Source organism: Protopterus annectens, chromosome 3.part1 (genome assembly GCF_019279795.1).
Source record: "Protopterus annectens isolate FY-2018-M chromosome 3.part1, PAN1.0, whole genome shotgun sequence".
In the NCBI taxonomy this organism is placed as follows: Eukaryota; Metazoa; Chordata; order Ceratodontiformes; family Protopteridae; genus Protopterus; species Protopterus annectens.
The window spans coordinates 1,445,771,546-1,445,792,773 of NC_056732.1; the positions used below are offsets into that span (position 1 = coordinate 1,445,771,546).

A 21,228-nucleotide genomic window follows, 5' to 3' on the forward strand; every position below is an offset into this window, starting at 1 on the left:
AATAAACTGGAATAAAACTAATGTATAAAAAACAGACTATTAAATACGAAGAAAAGACTTTATATGAAAGAATGACTTCATAAATATCAAAAAATAAGAAAGAGAAACAACACTGATGTGAAACTGTTGTTAAGCGCTTTCATTCTGTAACGTTGTCAGAACTTCATCAGAACTAAAACTGTAAAGTAAAACTATGTAATAAATAATATAACAAGTGCACACTGTTTAAAAATAGTTGACAACAGGGTTCATGAAGAGCAGAGTTAACACTGATTAGTTTAACAGCAGTTTTAAAAAATATATATATTTTTATTTTAATAATAAGACATACCAACAGGTCAAAGGTGAAACAGTGGGGTCTAAAATGGCCCCAGCTTTCGCTAACCTGGAATTGGAGACCCTCATTTTTCTTCACGGCTTCAGTAGTATTCACCTCTGCAGAGGTTTTATTGATGACATTTTTTTTTTGTATGGGAAGGGTCTAAAACTGATCTGGACATTTTTATAAATGTTCTTTCCAACAGCATTTCCTATCTGGATTTTGTAGTTTCTGGCTGCAGATCAGAAGTTTCTTTCTTAGACACCACTTTATCAGTTAATGAAAATTCTGGCAGACTCAGTTCCAACGTGTTTAGAAAAAACACCTACAGAAACACCTTCTTAGACTTTAACATCCTTTTTTTGTTAAGAAACATGTTGTCAATGGACAGTTTATCAGACTATCCAGAATTATCAGTGATAAAGAGTTCTTTGTTACAGAATGTGAGTTTCTGTCTCATGTTCTTCAGTAGACATTACCCATGACAGCTTGTACTAGACATTTACAGTGGCTTTAGAAAGACACAATAAACACAAACCCTTCCTATTATATGGGTTTGAAAACCAGCACAAAATAGACCATAGTGGACAAAATACTGATAGAAACTGCAGCTTTCCTTTACCCATCTGCAGGGACATGACAGCCATCAGGAAGGTCATCTGCAAGAACTGAAAAATTATTAAAGCCCACGATTCTTTGAGCACCCCTTTAGGAACAGAACCTGTGTTTACATATTAAAAAAACACAACTTTGAAAGCTTCCTTTGAAAATAATGTTCCACACTATTTATTAAGTCAACCCAGTAAAGGAAGTGATTGTGGCATGTTTAATTGTGGCAGATGTATATTGTGCTCTGTAATGTACATAGGGAATGCATATAAATGTGTACACTGTGTGAAGATTGGAGAAGAAGGGGTGAAGGCTGCCAACCTAGCCAAATAGAATTTGATACATAATTCTATCATTTGTAAATATAAATGTAAAATACAGGCTTGTTTGTTTCTTAAATGAAAGAAAACACTGTAAAATGTGAACTTCAAGATTGTAGCAACATTGCCATCTGCTGTAAGGAAAACCAAGCCAAGCATTTCACATCTGTTCTTTTGAAGTTAAAATGATGTCTTGTATACCCTTTGATCTAGTTAGTGGTGCTGAAGAGGCTAGCTGAACACATTTGTTTTAACTTAAGGAATAATTACTAGAGTGTACATGTGAAATGTCTTTTATTGCTGTAGTTTCCTGAGCAGGTGTTGGATTGTTAAATAATGTAGCCTTTTGGCCTGGGAACTCCAGACTAAGTGTCAAAATGATGTAATGTTTATACTGGGAAAACCTAAGTGTCAAAATGAAGTAATCTGGGAGGACCCAGCAGAGATGTTTTTAGTGAGTTTAAAAACTATTGAGGAGAGGGAGAGAGAGAGTGAGACTGTAAGCATTTTGATCTTGATATCTGACCTCAGCACTACCTTGCTCTATGAAAGTAAGTTACTTCAGAAGTATGTTTTCTTGTAGAAATAGCTAGGACTATAAAGATTAGACTTGAGTGTTTTTCTGTTATATCAGAACTTTCCTACTGTATTGTTTTAAGTTTCTGTGTGATCTCTGAACTCTTGGATAGCATTGTGGTGTAGTAGTATTGTCTTGTGTTGTTAATTATTTTTTATTAAATATTTTAAAAACCTTTTACCTGTGGCTGGTTTGTGTAGAGTTAAGTTAAGTTCTAGAGTACATTGCATATTTATAGAGTTTATTGTACAAAGCCACTCTAATAAGCCTTAGACTGATTAGTCACACTTACCAATTGGATGATAATATTGCACAGTAATAATTGGGCACCCTTTTAAGGGCCTTTATGTAGCTGATAAGTATTAGCTGGTGGTGGCAGTAATTACTACCGTATAGTCTGGGTAAAGGTGCACAGCTGGAGAATCTGTGTCAGCCTTTCCCAGGAGTGTCTGTGAAGTTGTATAAATACTTCTCTCAAAGTGTGTGTGGGGTATCAGCTACCTGGGCAGGGACAAGAAGCACTGGTGGGGACAGAGAGGGTACTGGAGGTTAGCTTTCCAGCTAGGCTGAGATTTGGACCCTGTAGCTGTGCCAGTGGAGAGTCTTATTAGGGACCTGGGGAGCAAGGGAGCAACCAGCCCCAGACTGACTGTGATCTCTGTGTACACTTAAGGGAAATTGTACTTTACTGTCTGTGTTTGTTATCCTGTCCTCTTATATGAGACGCCCTCCCTGGTGTTAGTGGTAAGGATTTAGGCTCCTTGATTGCTGGGCCAGGGCACGGCCGTCACACACTGTAATTTCTTCATCTCTTTTGAAAGACAATTTGATTGCCATTCCTCCATGGTAGTTTACGCAGCAGTCTGCAACACCTGTCCTGCATTTTACATTAGGAAAATGACTAGAATGCTTTCTGCTTGAGTTAAGGAACATTTGGCTGCTATTAGGAAACAAGATGAAACCAACATGTTAGGACAGCACAGTATTAGATGTCATGACTTTTCTGCTTTCAAATTTTGGTAATTGCGTATTATCGCAACCAGATTCCCTAAGTCCAAAAAACAAAGACAAACCACACTGGCAACTGCTTTAGTGAATTAGCACTTTCGTTTACTGGCAAATTGTAAACTTCTTCAGATTTGCCAGTAAACGAAAGCGCTAATTCACTAAAGCAGTTGCCAGTGTGGTTTGTCTTTGTTTTTTGGATTTTACCAGTTTTTCAGATTCCCTAAGTGGAATAAATGGTTGTATTTTTGTGAAAAGATGCCTGGTAACCTAATAAGGGGAGTGTAAGCTCTTCAGTACTGTTGTGTGACATTGCTTTTCACATAGGAAGAGGAATAACATGAAAATTCCTCTTCCCGGGTAGCGTTCAATCCCGACCTAAACATAGGACCGGTGCTTCACAGTCGTCAAAGTTAGGACTCATGAAAGGCAGCACGTTCCCAAACAAGACAACCGGACCCTTTCAAAGCCCTTTAGATGTTGACAGTGGCATCTGCGATTGTCAAATCTGAAAGGAATGTGTGTGGATCATTAATCATTTATAACAGTTGTGGCAAGCAATACAAGTGGTTCTGATTAACAGAGCTATCTGTGTGAAGCAGGGTAACAGTCACACCCCTGTCACAGGACTCCCACTACGGAGAAAGGCACCAGCCCGTGAGGGATCACTGTCCCGTTACATGGTAGTCGTGACAGGCACCTGTGGTTTGCATGCGTACTGGCCAGTAACAGTTACATGGTATATCCCTGACTGACTTCCCTTTGCTGAGGTTGTGATCAGGAATGCAGGAATTGTGATGCACTTTAGCATTGTGCAGTTCACAGAATGAATGACCCCCCCCCGTAGCAGGAATATTGACCATTGCTCCTGTTTGTGCCTCATTCCCACTGTGGCCCATTTCTGCTGACTTGCTTACACAACCCTTTCCAGGTTAAGAAAGTAAGAAAGCTGTTTTCGCAGCAACACAACCATTTCTTCCACTTCAGAAATCTGGTTGCGATAATACATAAGAACCCAAAAGACTTGTTTTAGAACAGAGTGATCAGTTTTTTGGGTGACTTTGACACTTTTCTGCAGCTAAAAAAACTCCTTTGGCAGGTACTTTTAAATGCTGAAATGGTTCCGGGGCTGAATGAGAACTTGAAACTCAAATATGCATTATGCTGGGTTGTATGAGCCTATTTGGACACGTCCCTTGCTTTTTGATTAGCTACTGTATTTACAGCTGGTGGTCTCTGGTTTGATGAGCGACTTAGTTCTGTTTTGATATGTTTCTATTGGGTATTGATGTTATCAACTATTTTTAAACAGTGTGCACTTGTTATATTATTTATTACACAGTTTTACTTTACAGTATTAGTTCTGATGAAGTTCTGACAACATTACAGAATGAAAGCACTTAACAGTTTCATCTCGGTGTCATTTCTCTTTTTTATTTTTTGATATTTATGAAGTAATTTTTGCATATATATATATATATATATATATATATATGTGTGTGTGTGTGTGTGTGTGTGTGTGTACGCATATATATATATATATATATATATATATATATATATATATATATATATATATATATATATATATATATATATATATATATATATATCTATATATATATATATATACACACACACACACACACACACACACATCTATGCCATTTCAGCAAATGATGACAATATTGCTTTGTTTAAACTCTGAAGTCTGCGCAAATTAAAAACAAATATCCTGTGTATCTGTTAATCTTGATGTAAGAGAAAGAGATATGACAATGTATTGGACTGTAGTGAATATAACTGGTAGATACTTTTAAATGCATCAGTATAACCAGAGTTCAGTAATCTTGCACATTTTAATGCAGTGCAGAAAAACAGACCTTGAATAACTGTTAGGAGTTTTTGTTTTATTTTACTGTCACATGAGTGTCACATAAGGGTCGTCACCTGACTTTTATTTAATTAATTAAGCTGTTGTTATTTTACATTGTTGGCCAGTCTGATGAAGTCTCCTTATAAAAACAAAAACAGCAATCACAGGTGCAAGTAGAATAGCTTACCCCAGTATGAGAATATCGGGCTGTCTTCACTTCTTTAATATGTTACAAACACAGTCCAGTTAACTGAAATCCAGCATTTAGAAACAGTTAAAAACAGTCCAAAACTTCAGATGTCATTACTAAGTTTTAAAATAATAAAACTAAAACTAAAACTTTGGACCAGGTTTAATCAGTGAATGAACTCTGGTTCATGTTGTGTATAAGCGCTTTCATCCACTAACTGGACCAGAAGAACTCTTTTTTTATTCATATATGCTAAGTGCTTTGGACACAACTCTTAGCATTAATGAATAATGCTGAATTCTTTCAGTGACTAAGTCTGGTTGGATCATTTGTGCCTACATGTCAGGCTTGAAGACTAAAGTTCATGGGGTAAAGCTATGTATTCTGCTGGGGAGGCTTCTTTATATTGATCTTTCTGTATTTCTGGCAAAAGTTGAGGTCAGTAAAGGTTAAAAGATGGACTTTCATGTGGAAAGTAAATTCCACACAAGGTTGTTCACTCCTTCTGCTATGTTTTTAGGACCAGAAAACAACTTCCCTAGTTGTCAGTTTTCTAGCTTTTTCAATAAAAGAACTATTGGACATTGGGCCAACTCGCTACAGCAGTACCTGTCAGAAGGTTCACTTAGACCTAGTCATGCCATGTCATCCACTGGTCCTTAGGCTGACATCCCTAAGAACTGCAAGGAGAAGCATTTGAAGAAGGGGAGATTATGAAGGCTGATAAAACACTAATGGTGCCCAACTGTCTGCTCATGATTTTTAACCTAAGTGAGGCACATTAACAGCCCTGACATCAGCAAATGCTGGGTCAGATACCTCTTGTCTGTCCAAAAGCTATATGTTTCCCCAGTACCTAAATATAATAGGAATTACCATGACAATTATTATGCCTTTCCCAGTTGTTAGGACAGATCTAAACACTTCAGGGGGTAGGGGGAAAAGGCCCAAGTTTCAGAAAAAGTAGCAACATAACTGCCAAGCTAGACCTTAAGGGTCCATTGACCCCAGATCCAGTAGGGAGCAGATTTGATTATTCTGAGCATGTCCCTGCCCCCCCCCTTTAAAGTCCCATTCCACCCCCCCTTCCATTCCCTCCCAGAACATAAAAGGAAGACTTTCCCTTTTTTCACAGCTTGGCAGTACATCACCAAAGACAAATGGGAACTCCAAACCATCATGAATGGTTACAGCCCTGGAAGATTCCCCTGTTTTTGGAAATTCCACTGGTTTCCCAACAGCAGAAACCTCTCATGTCCAATTAGATTAAAAAACTTTTGCAGCAGGGATTTATTCAGCCAGTAATAACCAAGGAAAGAGGCTCAAGGTTTTACTCCAATTCTGTCTTGTTCCCAGGAAAGATGGTTCTTGGAGGCTCATTTTGTGTCTTTCCCGACTGAACCCCCCCCCCCGAGTACATTTTTATTTACTTTTTACAATAGTAAAAGTTCCATAATTTTTGGAGAACAGTAAGTATGGTTCTTTTTGTTGAAGTAAGAAGAAAGAATTTAAACAAGAACACATTCAAAGCCATACAAAGCCATAACAACATAAACAACAGTGGCTAACTATTTACATAATATAGATAATAAAGTGACCCCAAGATACGGTAAAATGTGTGATTGATGGATTGTAGATGTGGTATTACTTTGCAATATATTTTAAACCCTAAATAAAACCTAGAATGTCTTTATTTAGTTGAATAGTTTTGTATACTGCCATAATGTAAGAAAAACTAGTCACATATATGTTGATAATCACATATTTTTACTAGGCAGACTGAACAAATTTCTCTTGGTCCCCAAGTTAATGATGCTTACTTTGCACAAACTTTTGCTCTTGCTTATACCGAGGACATGGATAGTGGGATTTATGTCAACATGCTGAAGATTGTTTCGAAATATTTAAGTAATTCAAAAATGTTTGCAGACACTACCTTCAGCAAACATCAGAGAAAAGCATTTTTGTTGGGGGGGGGGGGTGAATCCCCCTTGCATCCCCATCTCCCAAACTTATATATACCAGCTCCAGGGTTAGACAGCAGTGGAGAAAGAGATAAACTACATTGCCAAAAAAATAGTTTTGGAGAACAGTATTCAAACCTTTTATGTTCACCAAAACTAACTTGCTGCTTTGACATGAGCCTTGGATGCTGACCCTGACTTAGATGCCCTCTTTAACATCCCTAGTGCACCCAGGGAGATCCCACTTCCAGTTTTGTCCTTTACCGTATGGTTGGTTGCTGCACTTGGGGTCTTCAACAAACCTATCATTCCCTTTTGCAGATCCAAAGGGGTCCACATTTACCATTATTTGGATCAATGTCTCACCCAAGCAGCATCCCTAGAGGAGCTTCAGAGAGCATTGCAGAGTATGCTGGAATGATCCGTAATGTAAGACTAACCCTCAGCATGCAAAAATCTCACATGTGAGTTGCCATGTGGAGCAGTGTTGGTCTTAGCTCAACAGATAGCATTTCTACCCCAAGACAAGATCTGCTCCCTAACCTCTAACTTCCATTACATCTGCAGCCTGAAATCCATTTCACCCATAGTGTTTCTCAGGCTGCTGGGACATTTGAAGTTTTTCATCTGATTCCCCCTTAGAAAGCTTAACATTAGAAATGTGCAATGGTTCATAACGCACTGCTAGGCGTAGCACCAGTTAGATAACTGAGTCTCTTTTCTGCCCTACTTAAAAAAGGAAATTTTGTGGTAGGAACAAACATTTCAAAAAACCCAGGAAGCTTTCCAAATCCTAGTCAGTGTATCAGTATAAAAGAGATGAAAGCTGTCATTCTGGCTAAAAGACGTATCAAAGATCCCCTAATACTAGAGGTCTTAATTTTGACAGACAACTTCACAGTCATGTGTACATAAAGAAGCAGCTTGGGACCCACTCTTTTCTTCTTTGCAAGCTGGCTGTGTAGCTCTAGTACCTAGCTCAGGAGCTACAGCTGATTCCCATTTGCCTTTTACATTCCTAGACTACAGAATCTCCTGGCAGATAACCTGAGCAGGTTACTACTAGACCCAAATGAGTGGATATTGAAAAGCAATATTATTCTTGACATACTGCAAGTGTGTGATATGCCATACGTTGGCCTTTCTGCATCCTCCCAGAACAGACAGCTGAGAAAATTCTGAACCAGAACATTTTAGAGAGGGATATAGAAGACTGATGCCTTCTCCTTCTCTTGGACAGGAGTCTTCATTGATGCTTTCCCTCCACTATCCTTTATTCACAGGCTACTTCAGAAAGTTGGGGCTGGGGGAAACATGATTATAATTGCACCTCACTGGTCCACGCAGCACTAAGCTTCCCAACTGTTATCTGTCAGCAGGATTATGTGTGTGTGTGTGTGTGTGTGTGTGTGTGTGTGTGTGTGTGTGTGTGTGTGTGTGTGTGTGTTTTCTTTCACAGAGCAAAGGGTCTGTCATTCGCTCAGATCTCCAAACTGGAATCTCACAAGATGAATGATTTAGTCTTAATCCCCATCAGCCATCTGTTTTCAGAGGATGTGGTCTGTATTCTGAGAGAAGCCAGAAAACTGAGTACCAGGAAGTTGTATCTTAGTAAGTATAAAAGGTTTTAAATTTGGTTCAGTCAAAGGATATTATTCTAAAGTCCATGAACATGATACAATCTCTAGATTACCTCACCTTTCTCTATAAGGAAGGTTTATTCCTTCACCAAAATACATGTACTTGTCATTTCTGTTTAACTGCCAAGTGTCTCTGCCTGCCTATATGTACACTCACTTAAAACAATTTCTCAAGGGAATTCTACACCTCAGGCCACCTGGAAAGACACATGCCTGTCTGGGACCTAAACTTTGTGTTATAGAGGCTCACCCTACCTCTCTTTGAGCCACTAGAAGCTGCTGGCTGAATGGGATCCAGCAGCTTCTGCTCTTGTACAAATGCTTACCTAAACAAGTGCTCACTTGTTAGCCTTGATGTCAGCTAGACATGTGTTTGAATTACAGGCCCTCATGTTTAAGGACCCTTTCCTGATATTTCATGAAGACAGGGTCACACTTGGGACCATCCCCATCTTTTATCCCCCCAAGGTTATTTTCAAAAATTTCTCTCAATCAGGCCATTCACCTGCCAGCTTTCTTCCAAACCCACAAAACAAGAGTGATAGGACCCTCCATGATGTGGACATCCACAGACAGTTGAGGTTTTATTTGCACAGAAACAGAGCAGACCCAACTCCTAGCTTTCATTACAGGTGATAAGGAAGACCTATAAAAAAGCAGACCGTGTTTAAATGGATTTTAAATTGCATTGCTTTGTGATACTCTTCATGGAAAGCAAATTCCTATGCCCTTCAGAGTGTATCTGCACCAGGGCAAAAGCAGCCATCTAATTTTATCTTAAGGGTGCTTCAACACAGTATGTTGTTGAAGCAGCTATATGGTCTTCTGGGCACACTTTTCAAACATTACAGCTTTGGTGCTACCTCCATAGCCAACACTGGTTTTGCCTCTGCCATCCTTCAGAACTTTTATTTCTGCAGCTCACAATACTAATCAATCACCCCCTCAAATATAGCATTGTGAGCCTTCCCAAGACTCAGTACTGCAGTAGTGCTATGAGTAATATAGCACAGTTGTGTGACAGTGTGTCATAACTGTAGATGTTCAAGTAGATCACTGTGGCAGTATCCTTTCCCACCATCCCTCCTACCCCACTTTGTTCTTTTTTCTTCTTCTGAGTTTTACTGAAGGTTGTGGTGGGAACTCCTGTCCTTCACCATTGTTCCACTGTACACTCCCATTCTGTTATTCCTAGCCACTCCCCTAGCAGAGGGTGGGTTGTGTGAAACTACAGGATTATTTGACCTTTTGCCCCAGGCAAGAAAGGCCTGAAGGTGGGGCCAGCCAACATTTCTTTTATACCACTGATTTCTTGACATCAGTCAGTTGGAGAGAGTAAAATTATCTGTTATTTAAGCCAACCACAGTTTCCTGTGGTCAGGATTTCCCAAGACTGAGTACTGCTACAGTGATCTACTTGAGCATACACAGTTATGGAAAGTTCTAACACAACTGTACTTTCACTGGATTGGTAATTGACTGTCTGACAGAACACACAATATTAAGGTTGTGGATATTTCCTTTAAGCAGGAAAGTGTAACTAGTGGTGACCCATAAGGCTCCACCCTAGATCCCTCTTCTTGGTACAAATTTCTTGAAAGAAAAGTCAATATCAGTTGATTATGGCTAACGAAGGTTGCTGATGACTGCACACTGGGGGTGATAATTCAATCCCATTCTGACACGTATATTCTCCAGAAAGGGTTGAACCAGACATATGCTTGGTGTATTAATCATGGACTTACCCTCAACACCAGGAAATGCAGCATAGTTTCCTGTGGTAAATCATTCATCAGTAGTATTTGCAATAGATAATATTCCACTTAAATTTAACACAGTTATTAGGGACTTGGTATGTATACTAAAAACAGAGTCTCGTTTGGTCACTACATGTCTCTTGTGGGTAGAAAGTCTTAGTACCTTGTACAATTTATCCTTTGTGGTATTGCCTCCAGGTCATAGAAGTATAAACAAACAACTCCACTCTGTAGAATCTGTTTGCTGATGTATGTGTGGTCACTGAGACATGCTTTAAAGCAACAGAGAGGATATTGACAGTGCAAGGTTATAATGCCTTTCACACATTTAGACCAGATACTACGCAGACAGGGACTAAAGATGGCAATGTCTTGATTTACATCAAAAATAAATATACCTCAAGACTGATCATACAGGACAATGCACTTGAGCTTCTCCACATTCAAATCCCCAAAGGCAAAATCAAGTATCAGTTCCTTGCAAGCTATAGGTCCCCTTCTGTGACCCAGGCAACCCATACCATGTATTTAAACTTATTGGAAACACTCACCATCCAACCCAATACCATATTCATATCTGACTTTAATTACCCCACTATTAACTGGGAATTCTATACAATACCAAACTTGTAGGCAGAGAGATTCCAGGATTTTGTAAACACAAACTCCTGTGACCAGATTGTCAGTACACTAGCCAGGAGTGCAACCGTACTGGATCTGGTTGTACCTGGTATGGGAGAGTTCTGCAGTTCCCCTAGTGTAATCTTTTCCTTTGTAAGGTCAGCTCACAAAATGGTCTCCTTTGAAGTAAAAATAAAACCTGGAACCCCAGCTAACCCCGGAATATTCAGGAACTACTCTAAGGCTAACTTCCTGCTATTAAATGGCAAAATTTCAAGCCCCCGTAAACCCTGAGAAGACTACTGCCTATGCAGAACTGTTCACAGAAACCCTATACAAGTATGCATACACACCAGGAAGAAGTACAGAACTAACTCATAAAAACAAGCCACCATGGTGGAATCACAAAATCAATTGGCTATATAACAGAAGGAAGAAAATCATGGAAAAAAATAGGAAGTGCAGCACCCAGCAGGATAAAAGTGCTCTCATCAAACTAAACAAACCACTGCAACTTTACCCCTCTCTCCTGCTCAACCTTCCATCAGAAAATACCCTCAAATGTTACTCCCCCTGCTAGCACTAGGAAACAGGCCATTAATGGTCATTAAGGGTCTCTCTAAGGCCAAGAACACTACATCAATGGGCTTAGACAGTATCCCTGGATGCCTTCTAAATAGCATGAAACATGACCTGTAGGCTCTCTGGAATTGTTTAAATGTAGCTTCCAAACAGGCTTTGTGCTTCATGAATGGAAAGCAACAACAGTTATCCTTCTGCACAAAGGTGGCCATCTACAGACCCAAGAAACTAAAGACCCGTAAGTCTCAGTAGGCTCATATGCAAAGCCATTGAAAGAATTGTCTTGGAAATTATCAGTAATGATATAGTAAATCTCCAGACCCTGGACCCAACACAGTCTGGTTTCATCAAGGGCAGGTCATTCCTACTCAACCTGGTCGGCTTCTGTAAGAAGATCACCAAAGCAATGGATGAGGATAAAATGGTTCATAATGCCTACCTTGACATGGCCAACGCATTTGACACAATACTCCACTTGGGCATTGTTGAGAAACTCAAGAGGTTGGGTACAAACCCCTATATAACCTGGTGGGTAGCCAACTGGCTCACAGACAGGACACAAGCAGTTAGAATTCAGGAGTCCACCTCTACAAAGAGGCCTTTCACAAGTGAAGTCCCTCAGGGATTGGTCCTGGAGATGTTTCTTTTTGGAATTTACTTCTCTGAAGTCAAGGCCAATGTCAGTGATGTCTGGCTGACTAAATTTGCAGATAATTGCAAATTAGGAGCTGTCATTGAATCCCACACTTGCACATATGTTCTCCAAGAAGGGCTAACACAGACATACAACTGGTGTCAGAGCCATGGACTAAAACTAAATACTAAGAAATGCAAAAAGGTATCCTTTGGGTAGTCATCCACCCCCCAGTAACTGTCATACTGACAACGCACCTCTTAGAGCTGATCCAGTAGTCAGGGACTTGAGGACACACATACAGTAATGTAGCCTTTGACCATCATGTATTTACAATACTGAAGAAATCCTTCTAAGTTGCCCAAATTTATAAACAAAGGTATGGCATCTAAGTCCAAGGAACCCATTGTTCCACTGTATCTGGCCTTTATCAGACTTGTCTTTGAGTACACTGTCCCCCTTGGTATGTAGCTAATCAGTCATATCCAGCAACTGAAATGTCCACAGAGGGTCCTTGCTAAAATAATACAGAGCATAAATAACATGTCCTCTGTAGACCACCTCATGTCCCTATCCCTGTAGTCTGTCTCCTACAGGCTGCTGAGGGGAGATCTATGCCTGGCATACAGGGTATTGTCAGACCACACTCTGATGGACTTCCTGCTTATCTGTAAAACAAACAGCAGCAGAATTACCCATTTTAAAGACTGCCTGTGATAAAAATAGGACCTGCTGAATAGACAGGTATGTATCCGGTGGAATACCCTGTCTCTGGAACAGGCTTCCCATCCATATGAAGCAGAGTTCCTCCCTAACCAAATTCAAGTGCAACTTGGACAGTTGGATGGGGAACAGGAAATTCATCCCTGGTTTGGCACCTATGTCTGTAATGGACTTGTAAATATTTCATCTCTAAGCTCCTTCTTACACTTATTAAGGGTACCAGAACTTGTCAGAGATTTGGGATGCATGGCTAGGCTTAAAAACACCCATGTGGTCATTAGCTTAGTAAACACCTATGAACTTATCAATCCCAATTTATTCATCCCTTATTAGGCCTATTATTGAATATAATGTACCCCTTTGTCATGTACCTTGCCACACACCTAAATCAGATGGAAAGACTTCAGTGTTTCCTCACCAAAAAGATCTAAAGTCTCAGGACTGTTAGTTACTCTCCTTCTTCTTCTTTTCCCGGTTAGGGATTGCCACAGTGGATTACCTGTTTGCTCATGGTTGGCAGTAGAGTTTTTTATGGTGTCAAGTTGGCAGCCTGGCGCCCAACCTTCCACGGAAGGCAAACACATGCACGCACTCATGCCTAGGGTCAATTTAGAGTGCCCAATCCACCTACAGCTTGTTTTTGGGATGTAGGAGGAAACCGGAGCACCCGGAGGAAACCCACGCGACCACAGGGATGACATGCAGACTCCGCAAAGAAGGCATCCCAGCCAAGGATCGAACCAGAGAACCTCTTGATGTGAGGTAACAATGCTAACCGCTGCACCATCGTGGCCACCCTTGGACTGTAAGTTATTCTGATAGACTAAAAGCTCTGTCCCTCTACTCAATATCATATAAACCCGTGAGGAGTGATCTCTGCTTAGCTTTCTATTCTATGAACAACCCAGCATTCTTTGAACTCTTTCATCTATGTAGAATGAGTGGTAAAGCCAAGCACCAGTTCTAAAGACGGAGACTTATTGTGTTACATCAGCACCTCCAGATGATGTGACAGACACCTAGCCTCCATTCCATTCCATTCCATTTCTGAAATAGGCTGCCCTTACCTGTCAATTCCCCAAGCAAGTTTTAAAACCATTTTGGATGACTGGGTAGATCTGAAATTTTCACCAGGGATATGTGGAGAAAGTCTTCTTAACAGAGGAAGCAGTGTTAGTTTCCCACCAGTATTTGGGTGATGTTGCTAAGCTTCTTTTTTTTTTTTTAAACAAGAAACATCTTTATTAAACCATCACTTATGACATAAGCAGTCATACATTTATATAAATTAAAACAAACCCCACAGACACAATTCTAGTTACAAGCATTTTACATCACAAACCATACTGACACACTCCCAGTTGCAAACATTATACATCACTTATAATCTACCCAGTCATTTCAAACATTACATAGCTCATTTAAGTCCTACCTTCTTTTAAACTTCGTTCCTCCCCATAGGTATTGTTCCCTACAATTCCCATTTTTTCCTATGTTTTCTCCTACCCTTTTCTAAAGATCTTAATTCCAGTTGTTTCTTCTCTGTTACTATATTCATTACTACTAATGTAGTTGGTTTAGATTTTTCCTTTTTTGGGTAATTGATGTTATTAAGCCTCTTGATGGTCTGCTTTGGCCATTAGCTTAGTAAGCACCTGTGATCCGTTTGTCTGTTTTTCTTTTTGAACAGTGACTTGTAGCACACAACAGTTTCTGATTAACTCTGCATTTAACACTCAATGGACTGTAACTTATCATTATAGTTTTATTGGGGTCTATGTTATATGGTCAAAGAGATTTTTCTTCAAACATATAATCATCGACACATAAAGAGAGAACGCTCTAAAGCGGGAATGGCCACATCTGCAAAGTTTTTCCTCGGGGGAAAAAATTCAGTTGGCCATTATCGGGAATTGCCCTTTTCCCCAATGTAGAGTGATCTCGGAGTTGGTATATTTAGTTGGGGGGTGTGGGGGGCACAGCCCCCCCATCGGCGGGTATGGGGGTGAAGCCACCCCACTTCAGTAGGGTTTTGAAGTTTGTGTTTTTTTGTGTACTGCCTCGTGAATTTTTTCCCCAAGAAAAACATTCGCCACCGTGGCCATTCGCTCTTTATGTGTCGATAATTATATGTTCGAAGAAAAGTCTCTTTGAGCATATAATATAGACCCGTTTTATTGTACGTCTGATGTTTAGGGGCTACAGTATTGTGATCCACAATCAAATAGCCAATTTTATATGTGATAATATGGGCATTAAGTCCACTCCTTTGGCAACAAAAAACATACAAGGGGAGATTAATACCAGTCTTATACAGTAAATGCTCACTGCTGCCTTAGGTAATAATCAGTACCTCCATGCACAAATAAGATTTATATCCGCAAATTTATTTTTAATCTCTTTTTCCATGGGATTTTACTCAGCACAGACTGGGGCAGTGCCTTTCACTGCAGACTTACAAACAATACTTGAAATTTTACCAATATTATTTTTTACATAAATATACAATGCAGTATTTCCAGGGGGGTAGTTGATGATGTCTTGAGTAATAATTCCAGTTGTCTGTGACATGATTTTAATTAGAGTAGCATTTTCAAATATAGAAGTTAACAGGGCCTTTGAAGCAATACCACATTCAAAGGTGTATTGGAAAAGTAATAGCAATAACACCTGTGTCCACTTGAGCAGCTTGTATCCTTCTTTTATTAAAAATAATATACTCAAAGGTCTGTTGATAAGAGAATCAGGATTCAGGATAGAGAGCAATGATTCTTCTAAAGAAGTGCACACATTAGCTGATGAATTATTAAATGGTGGCTATCTCAAAGATTTAACTAAGACATTGTTAGAGTTTGTCTGTTGCAAAGTAGATTTATATCTACTTATGCCTATGGAGAAAAAAACATCCTCTTCAGAGAAGCCTGTGAAACAGAGAAATTGACAGTTATATGTCTGTGATTCTTACAGTGTAGATGGATTTGATTTCAAACATATCATACTAAGTAATCAACGGATCCTTCTGGCAAACCAGAGATGGGGAAAAGCTGTTGGTTTGCAACAACTTTGCTGTAATACAAGGAGCATGAACTTAAAAAAAAGTTTTGATGGTAAGCCTAATGTTGAGAGAGTCTATTCTGGGCTGATAACTGACGTGTACTAGGTCTTTTGTAGATACTTTATTAGCATTTCTCCTTATTTTTACACACTTACCCATGGCAAAACATGTAGTTCTAAAGGTCACTTTTATTGTTGTATGTTAGGAAACTTCAACGAGTGTGTGTGTATGTGTGTGTGTGTGTGTGTGTGTGTGTGTGTGTGTGTGTGTGTGTGTGTGCGCACGCACGCGCACCTTAAAAATGTAAGCTCTGACTATGGCATTGGAGATATAAACCAAATTTTAGAAAATACATTTTACTAGTAAGATTTTATAAGCCTCTGAATTGCTAGGTGTTAATAGATTCCTGAATTTTGAAGTATAAACCATTAAAATACTAACATATGAGCACCATGTTATAGTATTTAGTGCTAACATGTTTATAAATTTGTTTATTCTTTAATAATTAATTTATTTATTCATTTATTGAGTTGTCATGTGGTGCATTTAAATGAATTTTATTTGTATGTCTATAATCGAGTGTTCTGTAGTTATCTGTTACTTGAAGCTGTGTTTAAACCAAATAATCAAAACATTAACAGAAAGCATAACTGTAAGAGCCATGAACTAAAGAGATACTTATTCTGGGACCACAAGCAGGACTTAGTAGAAACAAATTTCAGTTTTATTCAAAAGTTTAGTACTTTTATCCAGGTAAAAAATATCTTCAGTACAGAGTACAACTTCCAAATGTACACATATTTATATTATTAAAGAGTTATGTGACATTCACGGTAACTGAAATTTAAAGGCACTGGGTTAAAAATCACAGTGAAATATTCTTCTTCTTTTAACTTTTTCCAGTCAGGGGTTGCCACAGCAGATCACCTGTTCGCTCATGATTGGCAGTAGAGTTTTACGGTGTCGAGTTGCCAGCCCGGCGCCCAACCTTCCACAGAAGGCACACATGCACTCATGCCTAGGGCCAATTTTGAGTGTCCAATCCACCTACAGCATGTCTTTGGGATGTGGGAGGAAACCCACGCAACCACAGGGAGGACATGCAGACTCCGCACAGAAGACACCCCAGCCAAGAACGAACTGGAGAATCTCTTGCTGTGAAGCGACAACGCTAACCGCTGCACCACCATGGCTGCCTCCACAGTGAAATATAGTTAGGAGAAAGGATGGTTGTTGAATGTAAGCAATTAAAGTAAAAATAGTAGTAATAGAAACTCCTTTTAGAAATATCTCAGTGGCATAAAGTTGAAGACAAAGCTATCAGTCTTTTACTAAAATGTATAAGTTTTCAGTTGTCATTTTTGAGAAGCCGCTAATGGAAATAGGGATTTAACCTGGGGAGGTGTTCTTACATCCAAATCTAGTTGGCAGGAAAGTTCTCAGACCTCAATTCTTAGCTCCCAAGGCCCACCCTAGGGCCAACTGGGACATCTTCCAAGATACAAGATAAATATCCTTGTTTGTTACATTCTGACATGTCTATAAAGAACATTAGTCCCTTTCTTGGTTATAGTGTGTAAATGTTCCTATATCAATTTTCTGAAGCTTCTTTCAGTTTTCCAGACATAAAAAGACATCTAAGTTTTGCATTTAGCCACATATTTCACCTGTTTACTGTTTCATTTACAAAATTTTGTGGCTCTTATTGTTTTCCCTCTCACCTTTATATCAGTGGTTTCACCTTTGGCTGTGAATTTGCATTGATGGCTGTAGTCATACTTACAAGTTCCCGCCTTTTTCTCAGAAATGTTTTTGCTTTTTTTTTTTTTTTTTTTTTCTTCTTCTCTTTGAGGTTATTTGTTCTTTTGTATACAATCCTAGTCCATTTTATATCTAAGGAAAGTAAGGAAAAAAGTATTCCATGTGGTGTTTTAGTTGCTCAGGAGCCTTGTTTGTAATTCAGGACCATGGCATTTTCAAAGTTCTTGTTAGTAAAAGGTCCATATTAGTATTTTAACATATTTTTGCTAATAGCGCAAACTTTGTGTACCAAGCCTGGATAATTTTATCCCTTATCTCATTTAACATTTGTAAAGGATGACTTCTCTCCAGAAACATGTTAATTAAAACTTCATTCTTTATCAAAAACACCTCATGATTTGCTATTATCCTGGCCATTCTTACAAACTGTACTTTAACTAGGCTTTTATTTTGAATGTATGTATGGTTACTTGCATATTGGAGGAAGGAATTAAAGAATGTCTGTTTCCTGCATGTAGCTGAAGTAAAAGCTTTAGTAGTTTTGCTTTTCATAATAGTCACGTCTAGAAAGTGTATTTCTTTGTTGGAAAAAATCTGTGCTTAAGTTCAGAAAGATTGTTGTCTACAAACACAGCTTGACTCTATCACACTTTTCTTTCCTAATTCCCAAATTGCGGCACTTAATTCTTTTCACACCAAGAAACAAATTATGTCAAAATAATCCACGGTTTTTGTTTGATTTACTGGTAAAGAATTTCTGTAGGCCTTCTCATTCTCATGCGAGTTCTTAGTAAATCTAGTCCAGTATGTCATCTTTGTTTTTTTATAAAAGCCAAACAATCATCACCCTTCTTCTGAAATACCACTTAATAAATACTTTCTCCTTTCCTTGTCTTCTAGTGAGATCAAATACTGCTTTATTCAATTATTTAAGATCTGTTAACTGGGTTGATTCACCAGATAATGTCCCGTTTCAGTTATGGCCTAGGCCACAACAGTAAACAAAAAAAAAAGTGAAGAATAAAGACAAAATTATGATATAGACATAAAGTTAAGTAAGCCTTTTGAACAAAGGTCTCCACAGTCGTTTTTCACTGGTCCTCTGCTTCATTGCATTGTAACTTCATACTGCTCTTCTGGTAAGTCACAGTCGGCAATTTCTGAAGAATCTAGTTGTCTGACATAATGAGATAACAGTCCCAGTAGCTGTTTACTTCATGCGGAATCCTATCTAGTGTAATGCTCACATCTGCTGTCCAGTGCTTCAGAATAGTTTTTATCTTATTCTTTGTACCAGATCAAGCCATCCAATAGCATTTATTTTTCTTCTTCCTCTTTATCCCTTTATTCCAAATTTCCCTTGTCATTACATTCCCAACTTTATATCAAAGTAACCCCCAACAAACTCACTGTAAATTGTATATAGAGCAACTGAAAGAGTCAACCACCTTTTCAGTGGGATCTTCATGTATTAATCCTCCTTTTATGTCTCTTCTTTACATTGGAAACTTGTTGCTTGTTTCTGTATACTAATTCCTTCCTAAGTTAACAGTAAAGTTTTGAATATCTACAGATCCTTACTTTCAGCTTTGCTAATATGAACCCTCTTTGTATGCCCCTTAACCTCCCAAATGCTTGCAAAAAAATCCCCCTTTTATGCCTCCCACTTCCCTGCTTTATTTGTACGGTTCCAGTTGATGCAGATCCCACCAATTTTGTTAAATGACTGGCTGCCCCTTCATTGGATATCAGGGTTTGCTGTCGTTAACTCATTTGCTGTTTCTGAATGGATATGTCCTCCCATGGTTAGTGTAATAAAAACAAATGCACCATCTTTTAGATTTGAAGTATTGGTACCCTTCAGATAAAACACTGGACTGATTTTGTCTGAAGATATCTGAAAAAAGTAGAGAAGCACTCTGAGCGTTTTCTTTAGCAGAAATGGTTTACATTTGAGCAGTATTTCTTTTAATTGTCTTTTTTGATAGTTTAGCATTTTGAGTATGATCTCAGAGAAGTCAGCAGTTTTGTTTTATAAATATGTGCAGATATGTACAAACTCACAGACAGCAGGAGAGTTGAAAATGTAAAGGAGTTAAAGGAAAGATGCTCACAGGAAAACAGTAGGATGATAACTGGTAGGAGAGAAAGTCTAAGATGTACTGTTGATAAATGTTCTTTTTAACAATGGGAAAAATGTAAAACTGCTAGCCTTAAATTGTCAGATTTTGGAACTGTGAAAAAGTATAAAGAATTTGCCTTCACCTAACACGGGTTTCATAACATGCACTGTTTGGTGTATTGGAATGACTGCATATTTAGATGTAGACAACCTTTGCTCTGTAAGTTTAGTATTTTTTGTTGTGAATGGAAAATGACCTTACTAATGCACTTATATATGTCTTTCTTCAGACCAGGATGCTGCTATGAGACTGCTACAACCAGGCGCTTCTATCATGGACGTACAGAAACTATGAGGCCTTGCACTGTAGAAGTTGTAGAATTTTGTATGGCTATGTTGGATCCAGCTGTTGACGTAAGTTATTCCATAATATGAACATTTATTCACACACACACACACACACACACACATATATATATATATATATATATATATATATATATATATATATATATATATACACTTCAAATATTGAAATTATATTAATGTTGAATTTCATAACATTGAGACCAAAACATCTAAATCCCAAAACATTGAAAACTCAGAACATTGAAAGTGTGATTCATAACACTGAAAACTATGCATATATAAATAACATCCTCTCCACCTATAACAACACCTAACTAACAAACGCACTTTCTACTACATTTCTGCATATACATATACATGCAGTGGATATAAAAAGTGTACACACCCCTGTTAAAATGCCAAGTTTTTGTGATATAAAAAATGAGACCACAATAAATCATTTCAAAACTTTTCCCACTTTAATGTGACCTATAACCTGTACAATTCAATTGAAAAACAAACAAATCTGTTTGGGGGAAAAATATAAAAAAATAAAAAATGTACAATAAGCTGGTTGCATAAGTGTGCACACCCTTAAACTAATACTTTGTTGAAACACCTTTTGATTTAATTACAGCATTCAGTCTTCTTGGGTAGGAGTCTGTCAGCATGGCATGTCTTGACTTGGCAATATTTGCCCACTCTTCCTTGCAAAAGCACTCCAAATCTGTCAGATTGTGAAGGCATCTCTTGTGCATAGCCCTGTTCAGGTCACCCCACGGATTTTCTATTAGATTTAGGTCTGGATTCTGGCTGGGCCATTCCAAAACTTTAATTTTCTTCTGGTGAAGCCATTCTTTTGTTGATTTGGATGCATGCTTGGGGTCATTGTTGTGTTGAAAGGTGAAATTCCTCTTCATCTTCAGCTTTCTAGCAGACGCCTGAAGGTTTTGGGCCAAAAGTGTCTCGTATTTGGAACTGTTAATAATTCCCTCCACCTTGACTAAAGCCACAGTTCCAGCTGAAGAAAAGCAACCCAAAGCATTATACTGCCACCACTTGAAAATGTAAAGAATGTTTTGTGTAGGTTTTTGGTTTTTATTATTATTGATGTGAATGTTATGT

The 21,228-nt window shown here is 38.5% G+C and overlaps 1 protein-coding gene across 3 annotated transcripts in view; it reads left to right on the forward strand.

Annotated features, from left to right (window-relative positions):
- The window catches only part of CROT (carnitine O-octanoyltransferase), a 1,004,553-nt gene that overhangs the window by 765,615 nt on the left and 217,710 nt on the right, over window positions 1–21,228 (forward strand). For all 3 annotated transcript variants that reach the window (XM_044067515.1, XM_044067513.1, XM_044067514.1), the window contains exon 13: window positions 20,046–20,169. In XM_044067515.1, the coding sequence (XP_043923450.1) occupies window positions 20,046–20,169 (124 nt within the window). The remainder of the gene's footprint in view (window positions 1–20,045; window positions 20,170–21,228) is intronic.